This window comes from Gymnoscopelus microlampas (assembly GCF_963454915.1).
Source record: "Gymnoscopelus microlampas genome assembly, chromosome: 3".
NCBI lineage: Eukaryota > Metazoa > Chordata > Actinopteri > Myctophiformes > Myctophidae > Gymnoscopelus > Gymnoscopelus microlampas.
Window position 1 is genome coordinate 48,724,438 of NC_139940.1, and position 21,432 is coordinate 48,745,869.

The 21,432-nt window shown below is 41.9% G+C and overlaps 1 protein-coding gene across 1 annotated transcript in view; it reads right to left on the reverse strand.

Annotated features, from left to right (window-relative positions):
- The window catches only part of LOC311038733 (dynein axonemal heavy chain 11), a gene marked incomplete at both ends in the record, with an annotated part of 133,044 nt that overhangs the window by 96,085 nt on the left and 15,527 nt on the right, over positions 1-21,432 (reverse strand). Inside the window, 20 exons of the mRNA XM_084048325.1 lie at positions 319-513; positions 620-712; positions 1,477-1,615; positions 1,921-2,037; positions 2,276-2,421; positions 3,975-4,131; positions 4,942-5,102; positions 5,894-6,025; positions 8,999-9,232; positions 9,814-9,966; positions 10,428-10,554; positions 10,653-10,744; positions 12,483-12,707; positions 15,161-15,283; positions 16,615-16,737; positions 17,792-17,950; positions 18,507-18,590; positions 19,720-19,878; positions 20,006-20,092; positions 20,633-20,749. Coding sequence (XP_083904451.1) covers positions 319-513; positions 620-712; positions 1,477-1,615; positions 1,921-2,037; positions 2,276-2,421; positions 3,975-4,131; positions 4,942-5,102; positions 5,894-6,025; positions 8,999-9,232; positions 9,814-9,966; positions 10,428-10,554; positions 10,653-10,744; positions 12,483-12,707; positions 15,161-15,283; positions 16,615-16,737; positions 17,792-17,950; positions 18,507-18,590; positions 19,720-19,878; positions 20,006-20,092; positions 20,633-20,749 — 2,823 coding nt within the window. The remainder of the gene's footprint in view (positions 1-318; positions 514-619; positions 713-1,476; positions 1,616-1,920; positions 2,038-2,275; positions 2,422-3,974; positions 4,132-4,941; positions 5,103-5,893; positions 6,026-8,998; positions 9,233-9,813; positions 9,967-10,427; positions 10,555-10,652; positions 10,745-12,482; positions 12,708-15,160; positions 15,284-16,614; positions 16,738-17,791; positions 17,951-18,506; positions 18,591-19,719; positions 19,879-20,005; positions 20,093-20,632; positions 20,750-21,432) is intronic.

The window sequence follows — 21,432 nt, forward strand, 5'->3', positions numbered from 1 at the left end:
ACGAATTATTTTGTTTTTGAAGTTGGGACTGTTTATCCATTTCTGTTTGTCCTTTATTAAAGGCTGTATAATGATACTGACAACGGAATGTGCATTGATTTACTGGCCGCTAGGATAAGTACAGTATGTGCTGGTTGAAAACTGCATACTGTAGTGCAATGTGTCCCAACCACTGGGATGGGACCAATTTTGTAATGGGTCATAAGTAAATTTCACTTTATTATTATTTCAAAAGATTTTCTAAAAGTAAAGAACAAACAAACTAAAAAGAAATTAAGAGAATTTCATACATAAAAAGACCCCCACAAAGCACAAGACCTTTAGAATGAACGCCTCCTCGGGCTGCAGCCGGAGCTCCAGGGTGGTCCGGCGAACGGCCTGTTCAAACTCCGGGTCTCTGTTCCTCTCCACCACCAGGCCTGGGAACAGGTCTCCCAGCAGGCCCAGGAAGATGGCCACGTCCTCGGTGACGATCTTAGGCATGTTGAAGTCCCTCAGCGCACGCATCAACACCTGCAAACGCAGGAACACGCCATGTCAGGGGGATTCACGGCAGTCGTGCGGGTGACATTACGTTGCATAGACGGATCTGATGATGTATTGATGAGACGATAGAGACCTGGTCCTCTGGTCTGGTCTTGTCCCCTCTCCTTAGCGCCCCTGCCACCACCAAGACAGACTTCACAGCACGAAGGCCCCAGTCATAGTGGTCCTGAAAGATAGGCACAAGTATAATATTTCATCATCATTAAAAATATATGCTTAATAATGAAATTATTTACTATATTAAAAAAAAGGTTTCTCACACTGAATGCAACACTCAAGATCAAAAAGGTGACGCAGAAATAATTTGTAAGAAATTAAAAAATACATTTTAGACCAATATCAATCAAAGAATCGTTATATAACCGTTTTAATATCAAAGACTCATTCTAGACCCGTTTCAATATCAGTCAAAGACCCGTTCTAGACCCATTCTAGATCCGTGTCAATATCAATCAAAGAACCGTTCTATACCCATTTTAATATCAATCAAAGACCCACCACTGTTCTGCCCTAGGTGGGGTTGGCGAAAGGGCCTACTCTGTGTGGAGTTTGCATTTTCTCCCCGTGTCTCCTAGGGTAGTTAATACCCTCACAAAAACATGTAGTAATCCTGGGTCGCTATACCGCCTCCCCCATGACAGCCGGGGCGCCTGATGGAGGGGAGGGGAACTGGTTGGAATAATGAGTTCCTTCCACACGCTACGTCCTACCAGGGAAACTCCCCCCTGTCAGGTGATAAGAAGGTCAGTTGGCTCTCATGCATTGAAGGAGGCATGAGCTCGGCCCTGGCCTCCCTAGGCTGGTGAGGGGAGTGTAGCACCCAGGATCACTTAGAAAATTGGCACCGGGTGAAAAATAAGGGTTTCAAAATCGCAGGATTAAAAAAAAAAAAAGACACCACTGGTGTAGAGGGTGTACAGGGTGATCTACCTGTTTGGACAGCAGCTCTCTACACAGGGTGTACAGGGTGATGAACTTCCTGGCCAACAGCTTGGCGCTCAGGAATCCCTCGGCCACCAGCATGATCTCACAGATCAGCTCCACATCCGGGACCACCATGGCACAGGGTCTACAAGCAGGACCAATAGGATCATCGTTACATATCGTCGGGCAGAAACCTCTCATCTCCATATCTTTTTTTAACTACCATAGAAACGAGGCGTCATTCACATGTTTTCCTTTTTCTCCTTTGTACATCGTTTTGTATTTGTCTTCATCACACAAAAGTATTAAAAATAGCAGATCCACAAGCTCAAAACGCTAGGCCACGTTTCGTGCCGTGTTTCAAGCTTGTAGATCTGCTATTTCTGAAGATGAACAGAGACAATGTTTATCTTCCCTTTTGTTTTGTATCGTTTCGCTTTCACTCCCAACCTGAACAGAGCCTTGAGATTCTCTGGGAGCTCCGTCCTGCCTGCGTAGCCGGGGTTCATGGTGATGAAGATCCCCACGGAGGGCTTCAACCAGATCTCCTCATCCAGGAACAGGAAGCTGCGGTAGGCAAGGCAAGGCACGGCAGTTTTATTTGTATAGCACATTTCAACAAGATAGCATGTTAGATAGCATGCATGCTAAGTAGTATTACGAATGTTTTTAACACAAATCTCTCTCTTCTGGGAGTCCCTGGCAAAACACATTCTCAGATGGGAGTCGTCCACAGCCAAATACATATCAATGTGGGGGGTCCTTGACATGAACCACTGTCGCAGAAGAAGTGACAGCGACATACCGTTTCTTCTTGTTACGGATGGCGTCCTGGATGGTTTTGACCTGCACCGCCACCACCGACAGAACCTCCACAGAGATCCTGTTGAACTCGTCGAAACATCCCCACGCTCCAGTCTGGGTCAGGCCTTTGTAGATGTTTCCAATGGACTGCAAATGACCCCAGAGAAAATGACATTCTGCATTGAAATAATAACACCAAGAACCCCAGAAAAGTTCTACATTTGACAGAATGATGTGCTTAAGAGAACAAATAATTATCATAAAAGTAAAAGTAAGTTGAATCATGTGGATCTCAGGATCTAGAGTATACTGCCCACTGCTCCTAATTGTTAGGATCTATACATTAGGCATGTAACGATTCACTCAACTCACAATTTGATTTTTCAAAAATAAAATACACAAAATGATTGTTTCTCTTACACAAATCCAGTATTTCATCCCTTATTTTTTCTTTTTACAATACTGTGTTTTCTCTCCTCTTTTCAATACAGTAGCAAATGACTGAAAACTATTTTTTTAAACAATTCTCTTAAAAAGATCCTGTATTTCCTTCAATTTAAATTAATTAAATGCAAAGGACAAATTTCATATTTGTGCAAATGTACAATGACAAAAAATACCAACAACAAACAACAACAGCACATGGGAACAGCGTGGTTGGCTCCAACGTGGATGTCAGACTTCATGTGGCCAACCTGCTTCAGTCTTCTAACATATCTATGACATATGACTCTTCAAGATTTAAGCCCCCATACGAACCCCTCTGATCTCGATTATAAACATTTAAAAATACTTCTGTGGCCTACTGGCCGTGTGCACAAGAAACGTGGCCCTGATCTGTACTGGTTTGCAAGATTAGATCCAGACAGAAAGACAGACAGACTCTTCTTATACAGTAGATGCCTGGACTCCTACATAGTAAAACCATTTCTAAAGGTTTGTATTCTTCTGCCTACACATACACCATGTCCTAGTATGAGCGAATAGGGGAAGGGGATCAACGTTGCGTGATTTATTATTATTTAGACCCAGCAGAAACTCGGATGTGTCTCAAATAATATGATTATTGGCAGAATCTCGGAAAGTTTAGAATATTCTGCGGTCCCGTTTTCATTTTTCACAAGATCGGTGGTTGTTGCGATGACCTGCACTACAATTAGGGGTGTCACGATTCACTTACCTCACGATTCGATTCAAAATCGATTCCTAGGGTGCCGATTCGATTAAAATTTCGATTCTGCGATTAATTGATATTCGATTCTGCGATTTATTGCGATTTTCTACCCCAAATCACTTTGCTTTAATTATACTAGAACATTTTAATATAATATAAACCATGAAAAGTTGAATCATACACTTCAATGCAGCCAGATCATGTCAGTCAGTCTTTCTGACATTGATTTCAGACAAAGTGCCAGTGAAAAAGGTACTAACTTATGCTTTTTTTTTATTTTATTTTTTTATCGATTTTAATATTTTGAATCGATTTTTAAAATCGTGGCATTAAGAATCGCGATTTATTCATGAATCGATTTTTTTTGACAGGCCTAACTACAATACTTCACCATAATTATGTTGCACTATGATGAAATAAACCCATAAAATGTAACAATGTGTGCGTTCTATAATGCAATTCCAAATGGCGAAAGCTGTGTTGTTTCACCCGGTTAAGGAAAAGAGTAAGAGTAAGTGTGCCCGACCTTGTAGTCCATCTGCTCAGAGCAGTTGAAGACGTACACCATGACTCCCAGGGCTCGGCCCAGGTCCTTAGTGGTCTCCGTCTTGCCGGTGCCAGCAGGTCCGGCCGGGGCTCCGCTCATGGTCAGGTGGAGAGACTGGGTCAGCGTGATGTAACACCTACAGTATAACACGGTGAAGTCAAGTCGTCTGCGTTAACCCATTGAGGCCTGAGGTTCCGATTCTACAAAAATGTCTTCTAAATCCTAACTGTTTTTTGAAAAAAACCTATGTTGCTATGTCAGTGGTTCTCAATCTTTGAGGGAAAAAAAAAAGGACCCCAAAATGTATTATGTATTTGGCTGCGGACCCCCATCTCAAAATACTTTATTCCAGGGACCCCCAGAAGCAAAGATTTGATTTACAAATGTTCGCTTTAAAAATATAGATATATTCAAAGATTTGCACAAAGTTTTACGATAAAAAAAAAAATAGCAGATCTACAAGCTCATAGCGCGGCACTCGGTGCCGCGCTATGAGCTTGTAGATCTGCTATTTTTGAATAACCAAAGTGCAAAATAATGCTTTTTAGGTCAAATCAAAAAATGACACAGATGTTTCCCCTGGTCAGGTTAACTCTGAGAATGTACAAATGGAACCAAAATGGATACAGGGTATCTGCACATTTCTAAAGTGACAATTTAATCCCTTTTAAGTCCTTTTTATACCAAATTGGCCAAATTGTCAAATATTACGCAAGAGAGAGGCAAACATTGTGTGAAATTAGCCAAACTGCAAGCGCTGTGAGTCAAACTAAACGTAATGCCTACAATTCCAAGTGCTTGTAAGGGTGGGGGGGTCCTCAGTTTAAATATGATTATTTTGGGGGGTCCCCAGTTCAAATTATGATTAATTTGGGGGGTCCCCAGTTCAAATATGATGAAAAGTTTGGGAACCCTTGCTCTACATGATAATACTGAATAGGTTTACCTGTCTGTGAGGGGAGTGATGACCAGGCGGGGGGTGTTGCCCAGGTACTCATATGAGTAGAGGAATTGAGCGTCACAGATGTTAGCGTAACAGTGCTTCTCTGTGTCGTCCCAGCGGTGACGCAGCTGGGACAACCACCTGAACGCCTGGGAGCTGCTGACCTGGGGAGTAAGGTATGCAATATCAATCAGAGACCCAGTCTAGACCCTTTTTAATATCAATCAAAGACCCATCAGTGTTGTCTACAGCAGTGGCTCTCAAAGTGGGGTCCGGGGACACTCATGGGTCCTTAATTCCCTGAGTGCCAGAATTATTTCAGAATTGATTCTGAAAAGTGCCAGAGTTTTTTTCACAGAAAACAAAAAGTGCTTAGGAAGCGAGATACAGCCTTTTTCAGTTGTAAGTTAAACAAGGAGTGGATGGAGCTGCACATCTTCAGATGGTGATATCTTGGGTTCTGAACATGTTTAAAAAAAAAAAAAAAAAAAAAAAAAAGTTTTACTATCATTTCAAAAACACGTCAAACACGTTAATGGCACCCAGCGCCATAGCGGTAAAAACATGTGAAACACGTTAATGGCACTCAGTGAGTTAAGGGGGTTCCAGGGGGTCCCCAGAAAAAAGAGGAACAGTTTAATGATCTACAAGTGTGTGATGCGTTATGGATGCCAGGTTGAAATGAAGTGGTTAATTTCACTGTTGTTTCACTGGCTATAAGTTATCAGTCTATACGAAATCATGTATGAGAAGAACGACTATTCAGATCAAAGTGGGGGGTTCTGGACTTTGGGGGCCCCGCATTAGCTCTTGAAATGGCCCCCAGACACTAAAGGCCTCTGTCTAAGATAGAATGATGATGCTGAGACTCACTTGGTTGCCACCAACCTTGTCTCTTGCATGGACATCGATGGTGCATATGGTCATAATCTAACCTTTATGGTCATAATCTAACCTTTAGACTGATGAGGTTGGACACCACGTCTCTTGCATGTACATCGATGGTACAGATGGTCATGATCTTCTGTCTGTCTCCAGAGCTCAGCTCTCCCAGCAGCATGTTGATCAGAGAGTTGAGCTGGACAATCTGGACGATTGGAAGAGGAGAAAAGCGGCGTAGAAAGAAGGGGTGCAACAGTTAATCAAAATAATCGATTTGATTGATTATAAAAGGGTTTCAAAAATATTGAAAATAGCAGACTCTCTCTAGATTGTTATTTTTGCGTAACACCGTTATACTAAATTTGTTTAGTTTTTTATTGATTGATCTGTCCTCCCCCCTCTTCTTCTTCTTTTTTACGGCAATAACAAAAACGATGGAGCTTGCACAAAAACGAATTTCACCCACTGTTTTACACCTGTAAACCTGTGATGTTAAGTTGATGCTGATTGTAGGGCTAAAAGGTAAGTAATATTTTTTGGTTAAAACGAAAGGTTTTTTGTTAAAAGGTCAAAGCACTATATTCTGATAGTTGCTATATCATTGCTATGGAGTGTTTGTTCAGTAACAGGGGTCTCCCTGTCTCTCCAGCTCTTTAGTAAACAGAACATACATTTTCAGGAGGGTGGCCAAATTTCAACCAATCAGGAGAGAGTAATCATTTATCAGCTTCATTTTTATATTGTTCCAGTTCCAATTGCACTTGTTTAATCTGTATCCCGACTGGGTTCTCTACCCTGATTGAATAAAATTGGTATCCCGACCTTAAAATGCATGTTATAATAAAGAGCTTGAGAGACTCCTGTTACTGAACAAACACTCTATAGCAATGAGTACAGCAAGTGTTTCATCATACTAAACAATTTAGTCGATTATAAAAGATGTATTCAAATTTCTTTCCCGCTGATTTGTTGAATTAACTTTCTCGATAATTGATAGAGCAACCGATAGTTGCACTCCTAATGGAAAGCTATGGCAAGAAGAAGTACGTTGAGCGTTAGCAGCCTGACGTGTTTACAGTATGTTGAGCGAGGTTTCCACGTTTGTCTGACACACGAAAACGTTTTAGAACAAATTGTTTCTGTCTGAAGTGACATTGCTTGCATCATGCAAGGTTATGCATTCTTGTCTGTGGGTGGACCAAATAAGCATGAACCTCATCACCAAAGTGTGTGTGTGTGTGTGTGTGTGTGTGTGTGTGTGTGTGTGTGTGTGTGTGTGTGTGTGTGTGTGTGTGTGTGTGTGTGTGTGTGTGTGTGTGTGTGTGTGTGTGTGTGTGTGTGTGTGTGTGTGTGTGTGTGTGTGTGTGTGTGCACGCGCATGTAATGATATGAACACAGTGTTCTGGATCCTCATAACAGAGCGAGTCAAATGAGAAGTAATCTTGCACACACTCCTGTTTCCTCTTTTGACTAAAACACCAGTGGAGGGCCTGCATTTATCACCAGTTGGTGCATGACAGCAGATTCAATCAGTGCAGTAGAGAGAGAGTTGGAGGGAGAGAGAGAGAGAAAGAGAGAGAGAGATTATTCAAACAGCGGGCCAAGGACATGCTAACCTTAACCCATTCAAACCGGGAACGCATTTGTGTCATTTTAAGATTTATTTGGCTATTCAAAAATAGCAGATATACAAGATCTGCAAAAATCTGCTATTTTTGAAAAATCATGAAAAATCACTGAATATATATATATATATATATATATATATATATATATATATATATATATATATAAACTAAATAAGACTCGTGCACATCTTTGTAAGACCTCGACTGGAGGTGCAGGTCAGTGCAAGAAAAGTATACAACTAAAAGGAAAAAACCTCCAAAAGAAGGGACCGCACAACTCCAGGACTGATTTTGCTTTCTTTATTTGCACAACGCGTTTCGCTTGTTTGCTTCTTCAGGTGCTTAGCACCTGAATTGTCAAATGTTAATTTGTCAAACATTTGACAAATGTCTTCTAAATCCTAACAGTTTTCTGAAAAACTATTGTTGTTATATCAGTGGTGCTCAAACTTTTTCTTGGCAAGGACCCCCAAAATTTTGGCCGCGATGCCCGTCAAAATATTTTGTTCCAGGCAGGGACGCCCCAGAAGCAAAGGTGTGGGTCAAAACTGTCGTTTCAAAAGATATAAGTATTCAAAGATGTGCACGAATGTTCAAGATGTTTCAAAAATAGCAGATCTACAAGCGTGTAGCGCGGCACTCGGTGCCGCGCTACACGCTTGTATATCTGCTATTTTTGAATAGCCAAAGTATGAAATAATGGCTAAAGCTCAAATCTAAAATGACACAGTGTGCGTTCCCGGATTGAATGGGTTAAGTAGCGCTGATGAAACTGACAGCATTTATAATACACCAACTGTGAGCTCAGCCCCACAGCATGGCCGTTGAACCCCAAAGCCTTCCACTCAGGTTAGACACTGCAGCATGGATAGAATGGAACAGGTGTCTGTGTGCTCTGACAGCTGTCCCCACCTCCACTGCAGGTGCACGGAGTAAACATGATATCCTCGCTGCCTGTCGGGCAGAAACCTCATATCTCCAGGTTTTAACTTATTGTGTTTTTTTCCCCCGTAAATAACGGCCTACTCGATCATCCTACAGCGTCACACAAAAGCATCAAACGTGGCAGATCCGCAAGCTCGAAAAGCGGCGCGAAAGCAGCACATTTTGAGCTTGTAAAGAAAAAAAAAAGAGGCGCTTCAAAAAACTAAAACAAAGCAGTGCTTCATAACAGCAACGTTTTGATTGGCAGGATCTCTTTTGCAAATATCAGGTGTTTCTCTACAAAAACATGGTAGATTATTTTTTTGTTCTTTCGGGTTTGAGATGAGAGTTGGGGAAAGAAATGTTTAGTTGTCCAGTTTACAGGATGTAACAAGATAACCTGCAATTCATTTAACCATATAACCTATATAACTAATAACATATCTGAAAATAGCTGTACAGTATATTCGGCAAAAGTAGCAGATCTACAAGCGCTCAGCTAAGAGATTTGGCGCAGAGGGAAAGGTAAAGGCCAGGTACAGACACCTGGGGGACCCCAGTCAACTTAGCATATACGTTTTAAGTGGATACAAAAAAGTCTAAATGTAAATCCTCATTAAACACACCTGTTTCTTATTGTAGTCCTTCAAAGCGGACTCGAAGCCCTCCTCCAGTCTCCTGAAGGCCAGGTCCATGTCGTTGCTCCACCAGACCTGAGAGCCGGTGAGGGCCACCTGGGCGGGGTGGTCCAGCACCCACTGCTCCCTGGTCCTGTCCTCGTACACGCACACCGCCTCGGACAGGTGACCTCTGACGCTGTCCCTCATGGAGGTCTCCAGCCGGGTCAGCCACACCTCCACCTGACACAAGACATTAGATAGATAGTTAGATGGTATAGTTTCCCCAAGTCACGCCAAAGGGAAGGTTAAAGTCTCAAGTCAACACCTGGCACCGCTCATATGGGCTCCATATCCATGCAAAATAGCCTCTGTAACATATGTTATCACTCTTATCACTCTGAAAATGATTTTCTTTTCCTATTTACTAATGCCAAACAAAAAGTTGAACCACTTATTGTATACTTGAAATTTCCAAAATAGCAGATCTACAAGCTCACAATGTGTTGCAATGCAAAACGTTGGGAGCTTATAAGATCTGCTATTATTTTTGAGAATTTGTGAAAACGAACGAGGGCTGCCAGGTTGGTAAAATGGTAAAAAAAAAACTAAAAAAAACAGTGCACACAAAGAACTGATATACGGTTGTAAATTAAAAGATCATTTGTTTGTAAAGTTGTACAGTATATATCGCAATAATAATGTGTGGTTGTCCCAAAATCCCAAGGCGAGTCTAGACGCTAGTGTGTCTCGGCAGTCGGCACACAACTGTACCAGTGAAGTGTGGAGGCTGCCAATGCCATATTGAATGTTAAGAGTCTTACTGGACCATGGCAGGGACACTCGGTCTGGAACGGGACATATTCTCTCTCTTTGCTGTACATGCCCACTGCGACGTCACCCGTGTCCCCGTGATCGTCCTCCGAGAACTCCAAGTCAGACATGCTGTCAAACAGTTTGGAGAGGTGGCATGTGATCTGTTGAATGGGAGAGGGAGAGAGAGGGAGGGAGAGAGAGAGAGAGGGAGAGAGGGAGAGAGAGAGAGAGAGAGAAACCCCTCAGGTTAACCCATTAAGACCGGGAACGCAGCTGTATCATTTTAAGATTTCTTTGGGCTATTCAAAAATAGCAGATATACAAGCTCATATCGCGGCACCGAGTGCCGCGATATGAGCTTGTAGATCTGCTTTTTTTTTTTTTATCTTGAAAATTTGTGCAAATCTTTCAATATATATATATGTTTTAAAGCAAACATTTTTTACTCCGATCTGTGTCTTCTGGGGGGTTGCTATATCAGTGGAGTTGGAGCTCCACTGATATAGAAACATACGTTTTTTCAAAAAACTGTTAAGATTTAGAAGACACGGTTCAAATTACAGTAACAACTTGTATATTACAATAGTGACGATGTGATGATAGAGTCCCGCTGTGGACGTACCGCTCTGGGGCGACTGCCCTTGGACAGGATGTCCAGTAGGTCTGCTGAAGACACGAAGTAGAAGCGTGGGAAGGCCAGTCGCTTTGTCTCCAGATACTCTGCCAGAGCCTTTTCACACAGCGCCAGTCTTTAGAAAAAAACACACAGTGTGGCAGCAGTGAGCATAGAATGTAACACCGGCAAACGCAACTTATATTACGGAGCAGACGAACGTTAACCATCAACCTTTTCTGTAGATCCTCCAGCTTCCCAAATAGATGACGTTTGTTGGTGGCCTCGATGACATTCTTGGTCTTGGCACTGTCCAACACCAGCTCCTATAAGCAAATAGAGTATGTCATATTTCAGTAATTAATACATACATTTATAATAATATTAATAACTATTAAAGTTGTTTTGTCCTCTATTATATGCCCTTAAACGACAGGTTATATTATGGTATGGTACTGTATATCCTTCATCCATTAGTTAGTCTGTCTGTCTGTCTGTCTGTCTGTCTGTCTGTCTGTCTGCACATTCTTGTCATCAGTATACAGCCTTAATTTGGGGTCTGATTTGAATGAAGCTTCATACAGGCGTTCAGTACCAAGATAACTTGAAGAAGTTCAGCTTTCAGCTTTCTACGCCCCAAGGTCAAGATCACACAGGACAGACACACAAAGACAGACACACGCAAACAGGAGCAAGTACAATATCCCGACCACGTGCTTATGGATCCCACCGCAAATCTAGGGGGACCTGCTGTGATTGGCCAGCCGCTGTGATTGACAGTTCTTCCTTCCTAGCATTTTTGCAACTATGCCTAAGCCTCAACCCTAAATCTGTAGACCTATGTCTAAACCTAACCTTAACCCTAACCTCAGTAAAACTATGTCTAAACCTAACCTTAACCCTAACCCTAACCTCAGTAAAACTATGCGTAACCCTAACCTTAACCCTAACCCTAACCTCAGTAAAACTATGTCTAAACATAACCTTAACCCTAACCCTAACCTCAGTAAAACTATGTCTAAACCGAACCTTAAAGGTTTCATGACGTTCAGTTTTACCACACATTAAAAGTCTTTGTCATGGTCCTTCAAACGTGCATAGAAAGTTTTAACAAAAAATTCCACTCCATTGATCCATGGCAGGTGTTTTTCTCTCACATTTCTAAAGCCTTTTCAACTGCAATGAAAAAAGAAATCTTTGCCTGCGGGTGTCGCTGGTGAGGGATTTTGCCTGTCAATCATCACCTCTGCTCCACCCCCCCAAAGGAAAGGATAGGGGAGGGGAGGGGCGAGGAGGAGAGTGGGCGGGATTAATCGACAGTGACCTCACTGTCGAAGGGCCAAGCTCAGATTACTTTTCAGCCTAATTATTCAGAAAACCCCAGACCACAGAAAATCCACTGAATGTTCAAAGTTCAGATTTTTTGGGTGTAATTGAGGTCATAAACCCCCCAAAAAAACATAAAAAATAAAAAAAAGTGAAAATGAATGTCATAGAACCTTTAACCCAAACCTCAGTAAAACTATGTCTAAACCTAACCTTAACCATAACCTCAGTAAAACTATGTCTAAACCTAACCTTAACCATAACCTCAGTAAAACTATGTCTAAACCGAACCTTAACCATAACCTCAGTAAAACTATGTCTAAACCGAACCTTAACCCTAACCTCAGTAAAACTATGTCTAAACCGAACCTTAACCTTAACCTCAGTAAAACTATGTCTAAACCTAACCTTAACACTAACCTCAGTAAAACTATGCCTAACCCTAACCTTAACCCTAACCTCAGTAAAACTATGTCTAAACCGAACCTTAACCCTAACCTCAGTAAAACTATGTCTAAATCTAACCTTAACCCTAACCTCAGAAAAACTATGCCTAACCCTAACCTTAACCCTAACCTCAGTAAAACTATGCCTGCCAGGAAGCCAATCAGACACAGGTAGGGCGGGTCTACGGGTGGGTCTTCCTATAACGTTGGTGGAGTCCATAATGTAGCATCCCGGCCACGTATCGATGCCGGAGCGGTAAAAACTGGAAAAATGCTGAAAATGAGAGTTGACCTGAAAGGCAGCGTCTATGTCCTGGAACCTGCGTGCGTCGGTGGGCAGCTGCAGACGGATGTCGTCACAGCCCATGAAGATGCTGTGCAGGTGGAGCCAGGTCCTCTGGACCTCCATCCACACCATCAGCACCGAGTCGGCCTCCGTCAGCTGTCTCTGCAGCCCGGACACCTCCACCAGGAAGTGGGCCACGTGTTTACTCTGAGAGACGGCTTGCAGCTGGACCTGGAAGACCAAAAAGATCCTTTAGGCTTAGGGCAATGGTTTTTCAACCCTTTTCGTATCAAGGTCAATTATTTATTCGGCATTTGAGCCACAGACGACCGTTTGATGAGATTTAGCCTCTCAAGACCCAAAACTTTGAATATTTTGTTATCGTTGGATCAGATTGTGTCCACAATTCCATCCATACTGTATTGATGTTGGTACCATAGGAGAGATAACAGGTTAACGTTGATCAAAATAACAATAATTATTCTACATTCTCTAATTGTGTAGACATAATTAAGTAATGCAGATAATTACGGTAACAATAATTTAACTCATGACAGTGTAAGGGTCCATTTGGTTTCATTTTACACTCAAGAGTTAAAGGAACCTCCTCAAGGACCACTGGTGGTCCCGGGACCACTGGTTGAGAACCACTGGAGTGCTTCCCAAACTTTTCAGCTCAAGAGAGATATTGAGATATCAGACATTATTTTGCCCGGGACCCAAACTAGTGAAAATAGCAGATCTACAAGTTCACAACGTGTCCCGCGTCTCGAGCTTGTGGATTTGCTATTTTCACTACTTCTTAACCGTCTTTTAAATGTATTTACGGAAATTATTAGATTTGATTTATGAAATACTTTTGAACCATTTTGGAATTGTTTTTAATTGATGAAAAGTTGTGATTTGTTTTGTTAAAACTTTTAAATCTTAAGAAATTATGTAATTTGTATTTTATTAAGGAATCGAAAAAAAGGGGCTACGTTCTCGACCCATAAAAATTGGTTCACAACCCAAACATGGGTCCCGACTCCTGAGTCGACCACTGTTTAGGAAACAATGCTTTAAGGCACTGGTTCTCAAACATTTTCATGTCAAGGACCCCCAGATTGATATGTATTTGGCCGTGGACCCCCATCTGAAAATGTTTTGTGCCAGGGGCCCCCAGAAGAGAAGATTTGTGTTAAAGAAATTCAAAATTGTTCAAAATGTCCCAAACATTTTCGATATTTTCAAAAATAGCAGATGTAGAAGCTCGCAGCGCGGCACAAAGTGAGAGCTTGTGCACTTTTCATGCACACTCCCACTAAGTCAACATAGATACAACAAAATGTTTTTATCGGCATTCGATCCAGAAACACTCAAACAACTGGTGATTTAGACTAAAGAGAGAAAGCTCTTCACCAACAGAAGCTATGGCAGACGTTTCACAGATATAGTGAATTCCATATCATGTTCTCATTGACATGCTGTGCTATGGAGACCAGGAGAAACAGTGGGGGAGGTAGGGAGACATTCTGTTTGCACAAAGGGGCAGACAGTGCAAGACTTTTAATTGCTGGCTGAGACCTCCCCCCTCCCTTCAGTGTGTGTGTGTGTGTGTGTGTGTGTGTGTGTGTGTGTGTGTGTGTGTGTGTGTGTGTGTGTGTGTGTGTGTGTGTGTGTGTGTGTGTGTGTGTGTGTGTGTGTGTGTGTGTGTGTGTGTGTGGTGTACACACGCACAAAGACCATGGCTGTGCAACAATCTCCTGCGTCCCGAAGCAGCCATAAATCAGAGGCCTCAATAGGGACCTCTCTGCGGCCTCAGCAGTGCTGTTAGACAGTCAGACAAGACAGGACAGGGACGGGCCAGGACACAGGACACAACACAGGACAGGACACACAGGACAGGACACAGGACAGGATGGGACAGGACGGGACAGTACCTCACTGCACTCTCATCTCTTCTCCATTCATACACATTGTGTGTCAGCAACACTGATGCTGAATAAACACAGTCACCACAGCCAGACAGCGACAATATCCTACTCATAGCTCTGTTTCTCAAATATACTGTCAAAAATATGAAATAATTCTCAACTTTTTCTAAAAAGTAATACAAATATATATTTTTAAAAGGCGAAAATAGCAGATTTTCTGGGGCGTGATGCAGAGTGAGCTGTTAGATCTGCTATTTATTGTACAAGAACAATATAGGGCTTAAAGGACAACTTAGTTTTTTTTACAAGCACGGTTTATGTTTTAGCTTGTAATTAAAGTAAATAAAAGATGAGTGTTCATTTTTTTTTCATTTACTGCTTTCTATAGTTTTAGCGATTTTCATGATCAGTGGGCGGGGGCATTCGGGCAGGTGGCTAAATATGTCTTTTTTTACACAATAACCTGGCGATTTCTTTATTATTATTTACAGTAGCTCTTCTAGCCCCCAATAACTCACATCTGGCCATCAAAGACCACAGGACCTTTTTTATTGTGTAAAAAATACATATTTAGCCCAAATGTGTCTATATAGGCTAAATATGTCTTTTTTTACACAAGGACCCGATGGACCCAAACCCACATGGGTCTCGGGTACCGTTGTGGGTATTGGGTATTTTTGGTTCGGGTGGACCCGTGAAAATCTCTAATCAATTACACAGGTAAAAAAAAGAAAGAAAATATCTTAAATGCAGCTAAAAGAAATGTACCTGGTGATCCTCAAGTGTCTCGATAAGAACCTCATCACATCTGAGAAGAGGCAGAGAGGTTTGGACGTGGTCTTCATAGGAGAACTCCATGGCTGCCCATGTTTGACTGATCTCCATTATAACCTGAAATGAAACGGTAGTCAAAGCACTGCTGACACAGCAATAATAATCTATACTCCAAGTGTAAATTGAGGTTTTATGAAGCTCTATGTGCATATAATCGACAGGGCCCTGGGTTTGATGTCAGTACTTTTGCCATTTGCATCCCTTGGCGTAAAACCCTCAGCTCTTAGACCTTGTTACGAAATATTGTGACATCCTACAGGCCTGCTGGCTCTAAGATTAATCATTTTTCTAGTACATTATCCTCTCAGATGCTTCAAAGAGCAACCACTGGATCAAACAGAAGATGCAGACAAGCATTAGCAAACTCTCTGCCCTTCTAAACAGATACAATAACACTTCTGCAAGACTGCATCTGACCAATATGTGTTTTAAATCATTGGTTCTCAAAGTGGGGTCCGGGGACCCCCAGGGGTCCTTGGCGGGGTACCAGGGGGTCCCCAGCTAAATAAGTTAGTGTCAGAATCATTTTAACCACTTTAACCATTATTGTATACTTTGGCTAATACAGAAATCGTGAAAATGTGCGCAAATCTTTACAATACATATATTTTTAAAGAAAACATTTTTAACTCAAATCTTTCCTTCTGGGGGGGTCCCTGGAACAAAATATTTTGAGATGGGGTCCGTGGCCAAACTATAATTTTGGGGGTCCTTGACATGAAAAGGTTTGACGACCATTTTAAATAACATGCTAGTACCGTAGTAGCATTTATTGAGGAACAGTGTAGAAGACACACACATCCCAGTCACCTACTAGGCTGGGTACTGCATCAAAGGTTTGTCATGTTAACAAAATATAAAATCTGCACACAAAAAATATATTTATTAGAGGAAGGTTTCAAGCCACCAAGCTCTTCCTTAGACTTCTATTTTTTCTAGTTCATTTTCTTTTAGTCAAATTGTATACGTTCCCTTTGCCCTGCTGCTGCTTGTTACCTAAATGGTTACTAAATTCCATAATATGCACTTTAATAGACCTGTTTGGTAATTGGTACACACACTTTATATGATAAACTGAACTCTATTACAGTAAGTGGTGTAGGTACATAGCAGTATATTTAAAATAGGTTAAATGCATTGACTTGTTTATGCTGTTTAGTGTTTGTTTTGTGAGGAGGACCACAATGTAAATAAGCTTTATTGTGTTTTTATCCTCGGTGATGCTATGACATGTCGGAAAGTGCTTTTGTGCTCTTTTTATATCATCAAATAAAAATCAATCAAACTTCTGAGAAGTCTGAGGAAGATCCTGGTGGCTTGAAACGTTCCTCTAATAAATACGCAGCCGCAGAATGAACGTGAATCCACAGAGGAAACTCCAGTAGAACCTTCTCTATGGCCATCTCCTTCACAGCCTTATCCACCACGTTGCGAACTTCCTCTTCATACAGATGCAGCTGCAGAGCCAGGAGGTCCTGCAAGGTGGTGCTATCCGTCATGGTGAAGTCCACCTACAGGAGAAGAAGGAGCAAAGCTCACCACACGAGGTGCCAGACTCTCATGACAGAAAACTCACCAGGTCACCACTCGCCGTTGAGAGTGTTTAACACGTCACTCGCGTGACGGCATAAAGTCGACCTACCACACAAGCGGATCAAATTGACATGTTTTCCCTGCAATTTCATTGGCCACTGTCTCCTCTTTGGGCTCCACACGTCCTAACACCTTCTCCCCCATGCAGCGGGGATACCATTGTCTTTTAAATATCAATTGGCTTTGCTTAGGCTACACAACATTTCAATCCCACTCACACCTCACAGGTATACTACGCTTCATTTGGCTTGGAAGCAGAAAAATAAATCTAACACGGAATGTGTGTCAGGAAAATATTCCCAGAAAGCTGGCCAGTGGCAAGCAGTCCACATTGTTAAATACCCAGAGTTCAGTCGCTTTTACTTTGGAAAAAAAGTGGCGACAGAGTAAACAATATTTACTGTAGTTACAAAGATTAACTTCATTAGTTAAATATATGTGTCTTGTCTGCAGCCAGCATCTGACAGACTCTCCATGTGCCCAGACGGCATATCTCATTGAAGAGCATAGATCCGATATATAATAACTCTATGGCACGCATAGATATAGTGATGAAACAAAACAAACAAAAGATCAGCAGACAACATTGGAAGAGGAGCACTGTGAAATTGAAGCTGATACATCTCTCTCTCTCCTGATTGGATACAATAAGTAACCCACCTGAAAATGTATTTTGTGTTTACTGGAACTGGAGAGATATGGAGACCCCTGTTACTGAACAAACACTCTATAGCAATGATTACCATCGAAGATCTATAACTTTTAAACTAAGAACTAAAATATCACTTACAGCACCTTTAACCACTTAAACACTATATACTTCATTGACCGGGGTCCCCCAAGGGTCTGTTCTTGGTCCCCTCCTTTTTTCCCTCTAAACCAAATCTCTTTGCCAAAAATAGCTGATTCTTGCCTATTATGAATGTATGACATGCCCAGAGTAGGGGCGCAGGGGTCCATGTGTTTAATCACCTTAGTGGTTCTAATTAGCTGCACCCAGTGGCGCTGTCGTATTGCCAGGTTCTGCAGCTCGCTGACGGCCCGCAGTGAGGTCAGCAGGTTCTTCACATACAGGTCTAAACCACAGTACACGTCCCACGTGCGCGCCTCCTTGTCAAGCTTCCTCATGTCCTACACAAACAGAGGGAAGGTAAACGCAATTAACCGTCATCCGTTCCCAACAGCAACGCTGCACGTGACACAAGACAGCAGGAGAGATGAGAGCGGGACCGATGGAAGGTTGTTGGCATCACCGATTACCCCTGTTTTTGACCAATATTTTCAATCAATATGAAAAACTTACATTTGATTAAAGTTTATATTGAGAATATGGAACTCATAACCAAACAAATACAAATAAACAAGTATTATTCGAATATTCTTTTAACATTTATTAAACATTTAACAAAATGTACAATGAACAAGCAAACAACTACATAAAATGTGTCATTTGATGTAGCAACTTAAGCCCTTTCAAAGGATTTCCAAAATAGACGATCTACAAGCTCACAACACGCCGTATCGCGAGCGAGAACTCGTTATAACGCTCTGGACCAGGCCTATAGGCCATAGCAGATCTACAAGCTCATAGCCGCGACACCGAGTGCCGCGCTATGAGCTTGTAGATCTGCTATGGCCCTATAGGAGAGACGCATGGTGGTGTGATGCAGCAGCAGTGTGAGCTCACCTTGGCAAAGCGCCTCAGCTCTCCGTCCATCTGGCTCACGTTGATGAGCCTCCATTTGGTCATTGTCCAGAGCTCCACACTGCTCTGCACAGATAAAGACACACGGGGCAAGGTGAATGTGTGCGTGTGCGTGTGCGTGTGTGTGTGTGTGTGTGTGTGTGTGACTGTGTGTGTGTGTGTGTGTGTGTGGCTAATGAGGACATTTAGAGGCTGTACTGAATGCACTGAATGAATGACAGTGTCCACAGATAGAGATGAGCAAACAGGTCATTGTGGACATCGTCGCTGATGGCTGGAAACCTTGTACTGTATGTCCGACAACAACAAAAAACAAAAGAACCTGTGTTCCATCGATCCAATGTAGTTATTTAGTCACAAGCTCAGACTTCAACCTGACCTCCCTTTTTGGGCCTTGTCTTTGTAGGCAAAAATGCTAACTTTTTCACAACTATCCACAAGATCAACTACTAACGAGATCAAAAACTACTTTAGCACGACATTGTCATACGACAAAGTATAAAAAAGGACATTGTTTATGAAAAGGAAAAACTAAAGCAGCTTAATTATGGAGGTAAAGACAGTGCTAGGTTTCTGCCCGAATGTGATGTACAGCACATGCAATGGAGACAATGCGGAATGCTTTAAAATAAATAAAAAGGCCAAGAAATGTGTGGTCAAACCATTGGTTCTCAAAGTGGTTTCCGGGGACCCCCAGGGGTCCTTGAGGGAGTTCCAGGGGGTCCCCAGGGGTCCAGCTAAATTATGGATAGTTTGGAACCAAATGGACCCTTGTGGGTCTGTAACTCTGAGAGTGTACATTTGTACACTCTCAGAGTTAAATTAACATTGATTTTACAATATAAATTGGGTTGCCAGAGATAGACATGCTATTAAATGGGGGTCCGTAGCCTAATGCAGGTCAAACTGGGGGGCCTTGAAATCAAAATGGTTGAGAATCACTGCTAGAGCCGTAAAAATCTTCTCTTATGGGGGTCCCTAGCATATCTTTTCAAATGGGTGTCCGCAGTCAATTTGGGGGTCCTTGACATGAAAAAGTTTGAGAACCACTGGTCAAAACAACCACAACAACTGTGCTCCCAGGCTCCCATACAGTATAATATACACAAATCCGGTATACACAAAAGCATTTTTAGCTTATAAAGAAAAAAACAACATAATAATGTGAACTATATTTTGGCATAATAGCGCTCACATGCACATATGTGACAAGGTCCCACAGTTCCTTGAGGATGACGACCTCTCGTCGGCAGATTTTGATGTCTCTGTAGTCTGGGATGGACACCTCAAACAGGTTGGTGGACTCCTGCAGCTCTGACACCTCCTCCTCCAGACACAGGATCTCCTTCTCGGCCTATAGGATCCAGACAGCACATCCACAATGCTACTATACAACACCTCCTCCTTTTCAGACTGAAACTTCAAAATAAAATGACCGAAAATGACTGTGAGATCAATGACAAAGTTGGGTAAACACATACTCTCTCCAGGCTGAGGTAGGGATGCACAGCGGTGTAACTGAAGGGGGCCTCACGTCTGAACTTCTCCCTGAATTCACTTTGTTTCACCTGCAGGGTGACAGATATAGGGTTGAATTAAACGCACAAGATGAATGCAATGTCGTACATCACAATTGTACATCACAAAAGAGTCCAAAGGGAAGCACACACATCCCAACAAACACTTAGCTCCCAGTAGGCCTGTCACAATTATTACATAATCACCTAATTGCAATTATTTGAGATAATCGCAATTATCACAAGCTTACAACAAGATTACAACGCGTCACTTCGTGACGCGTTGTGAGCTTGTAGATCAGCAATTTATGCGAAAAAAAATTAAGTATAAAATGTTTTACTATGTCGGTAATTTCTTTGTATATTTAAGTTATTTGTCATATCTGCCCTGTGCCACTTTTGATTACAAGCCTAAAAGGCAAACAGGAATTACATTTTCTTATTCATAATGTTCCAATGTGCAATGCCAAAAAACACAATTAAATCGTTAATCGCAATTATTAGTGTGACAATGAATTGTTAATTTTTTTAATGAATCGTCAATGTTGTAATCGTGACAGCCCTAGCTCCCAGTAGAGGGAAAAAAGTTACCTCAAACGCCATGCACTGTCTTCGTAGAACCATGACTTCTGTGTTTTGCATGGGAGCCACGTCGTGCCTCACTGCCAGCGCCAGTTTCTTAGCCGCACTCCATTTTTCCGGTAGGTCCTATAATGACAGAATTGCTTTCTTATATTGTCACGGTCCTGACTCCTTACACACAAGGAGCATGACTGAAAATACGACGGCGAATATTTCTCATCAAGCTATTCATTTGATGATGCCATTCATATATAGGTTGATGCTTTTATTAGCAGTGAAAGACGTGTTTCAAAAATAAATTGCGTCCTTAATTAAAGCTGCACTATGTAACTTTCCTCTTCTACTCCAGATTTGAACCAGGTTTCCAGTGCCGATATTTTTACCATTGAGCTAATAGAGCCTGCTTGCTCAGGGGATAAATTGAATCTTGACCATCAGGTTAAAATTCATGTCAGATCCTGTATCTAGGTGCGACATGACCTTTGACACGATCTAAATGTCTCAATAGAAGAGCAGGGAGACTAAATACAACCAGCCCAAATGTACCAGTTATATTGCATTATACTCTGCCATACAGATTGGACAAAATTACATTGTATTCATTAAAAACAAAGTTACAAAGTGCAGCTTTAATCACACTAAACAAACACTGAGGGAGTGTAAGGACCTTTAGTGTGAAAACGCATACAGTAAAACAAACAAGTATCCCTAAATGTGTGTGTAATGTAATAAATACATGACTGGCTGTTGTCCGTACATAACCCCATCGCTGTTCATCCTAGGGACTCCCTCTTTCTTTGGTGTTTCGC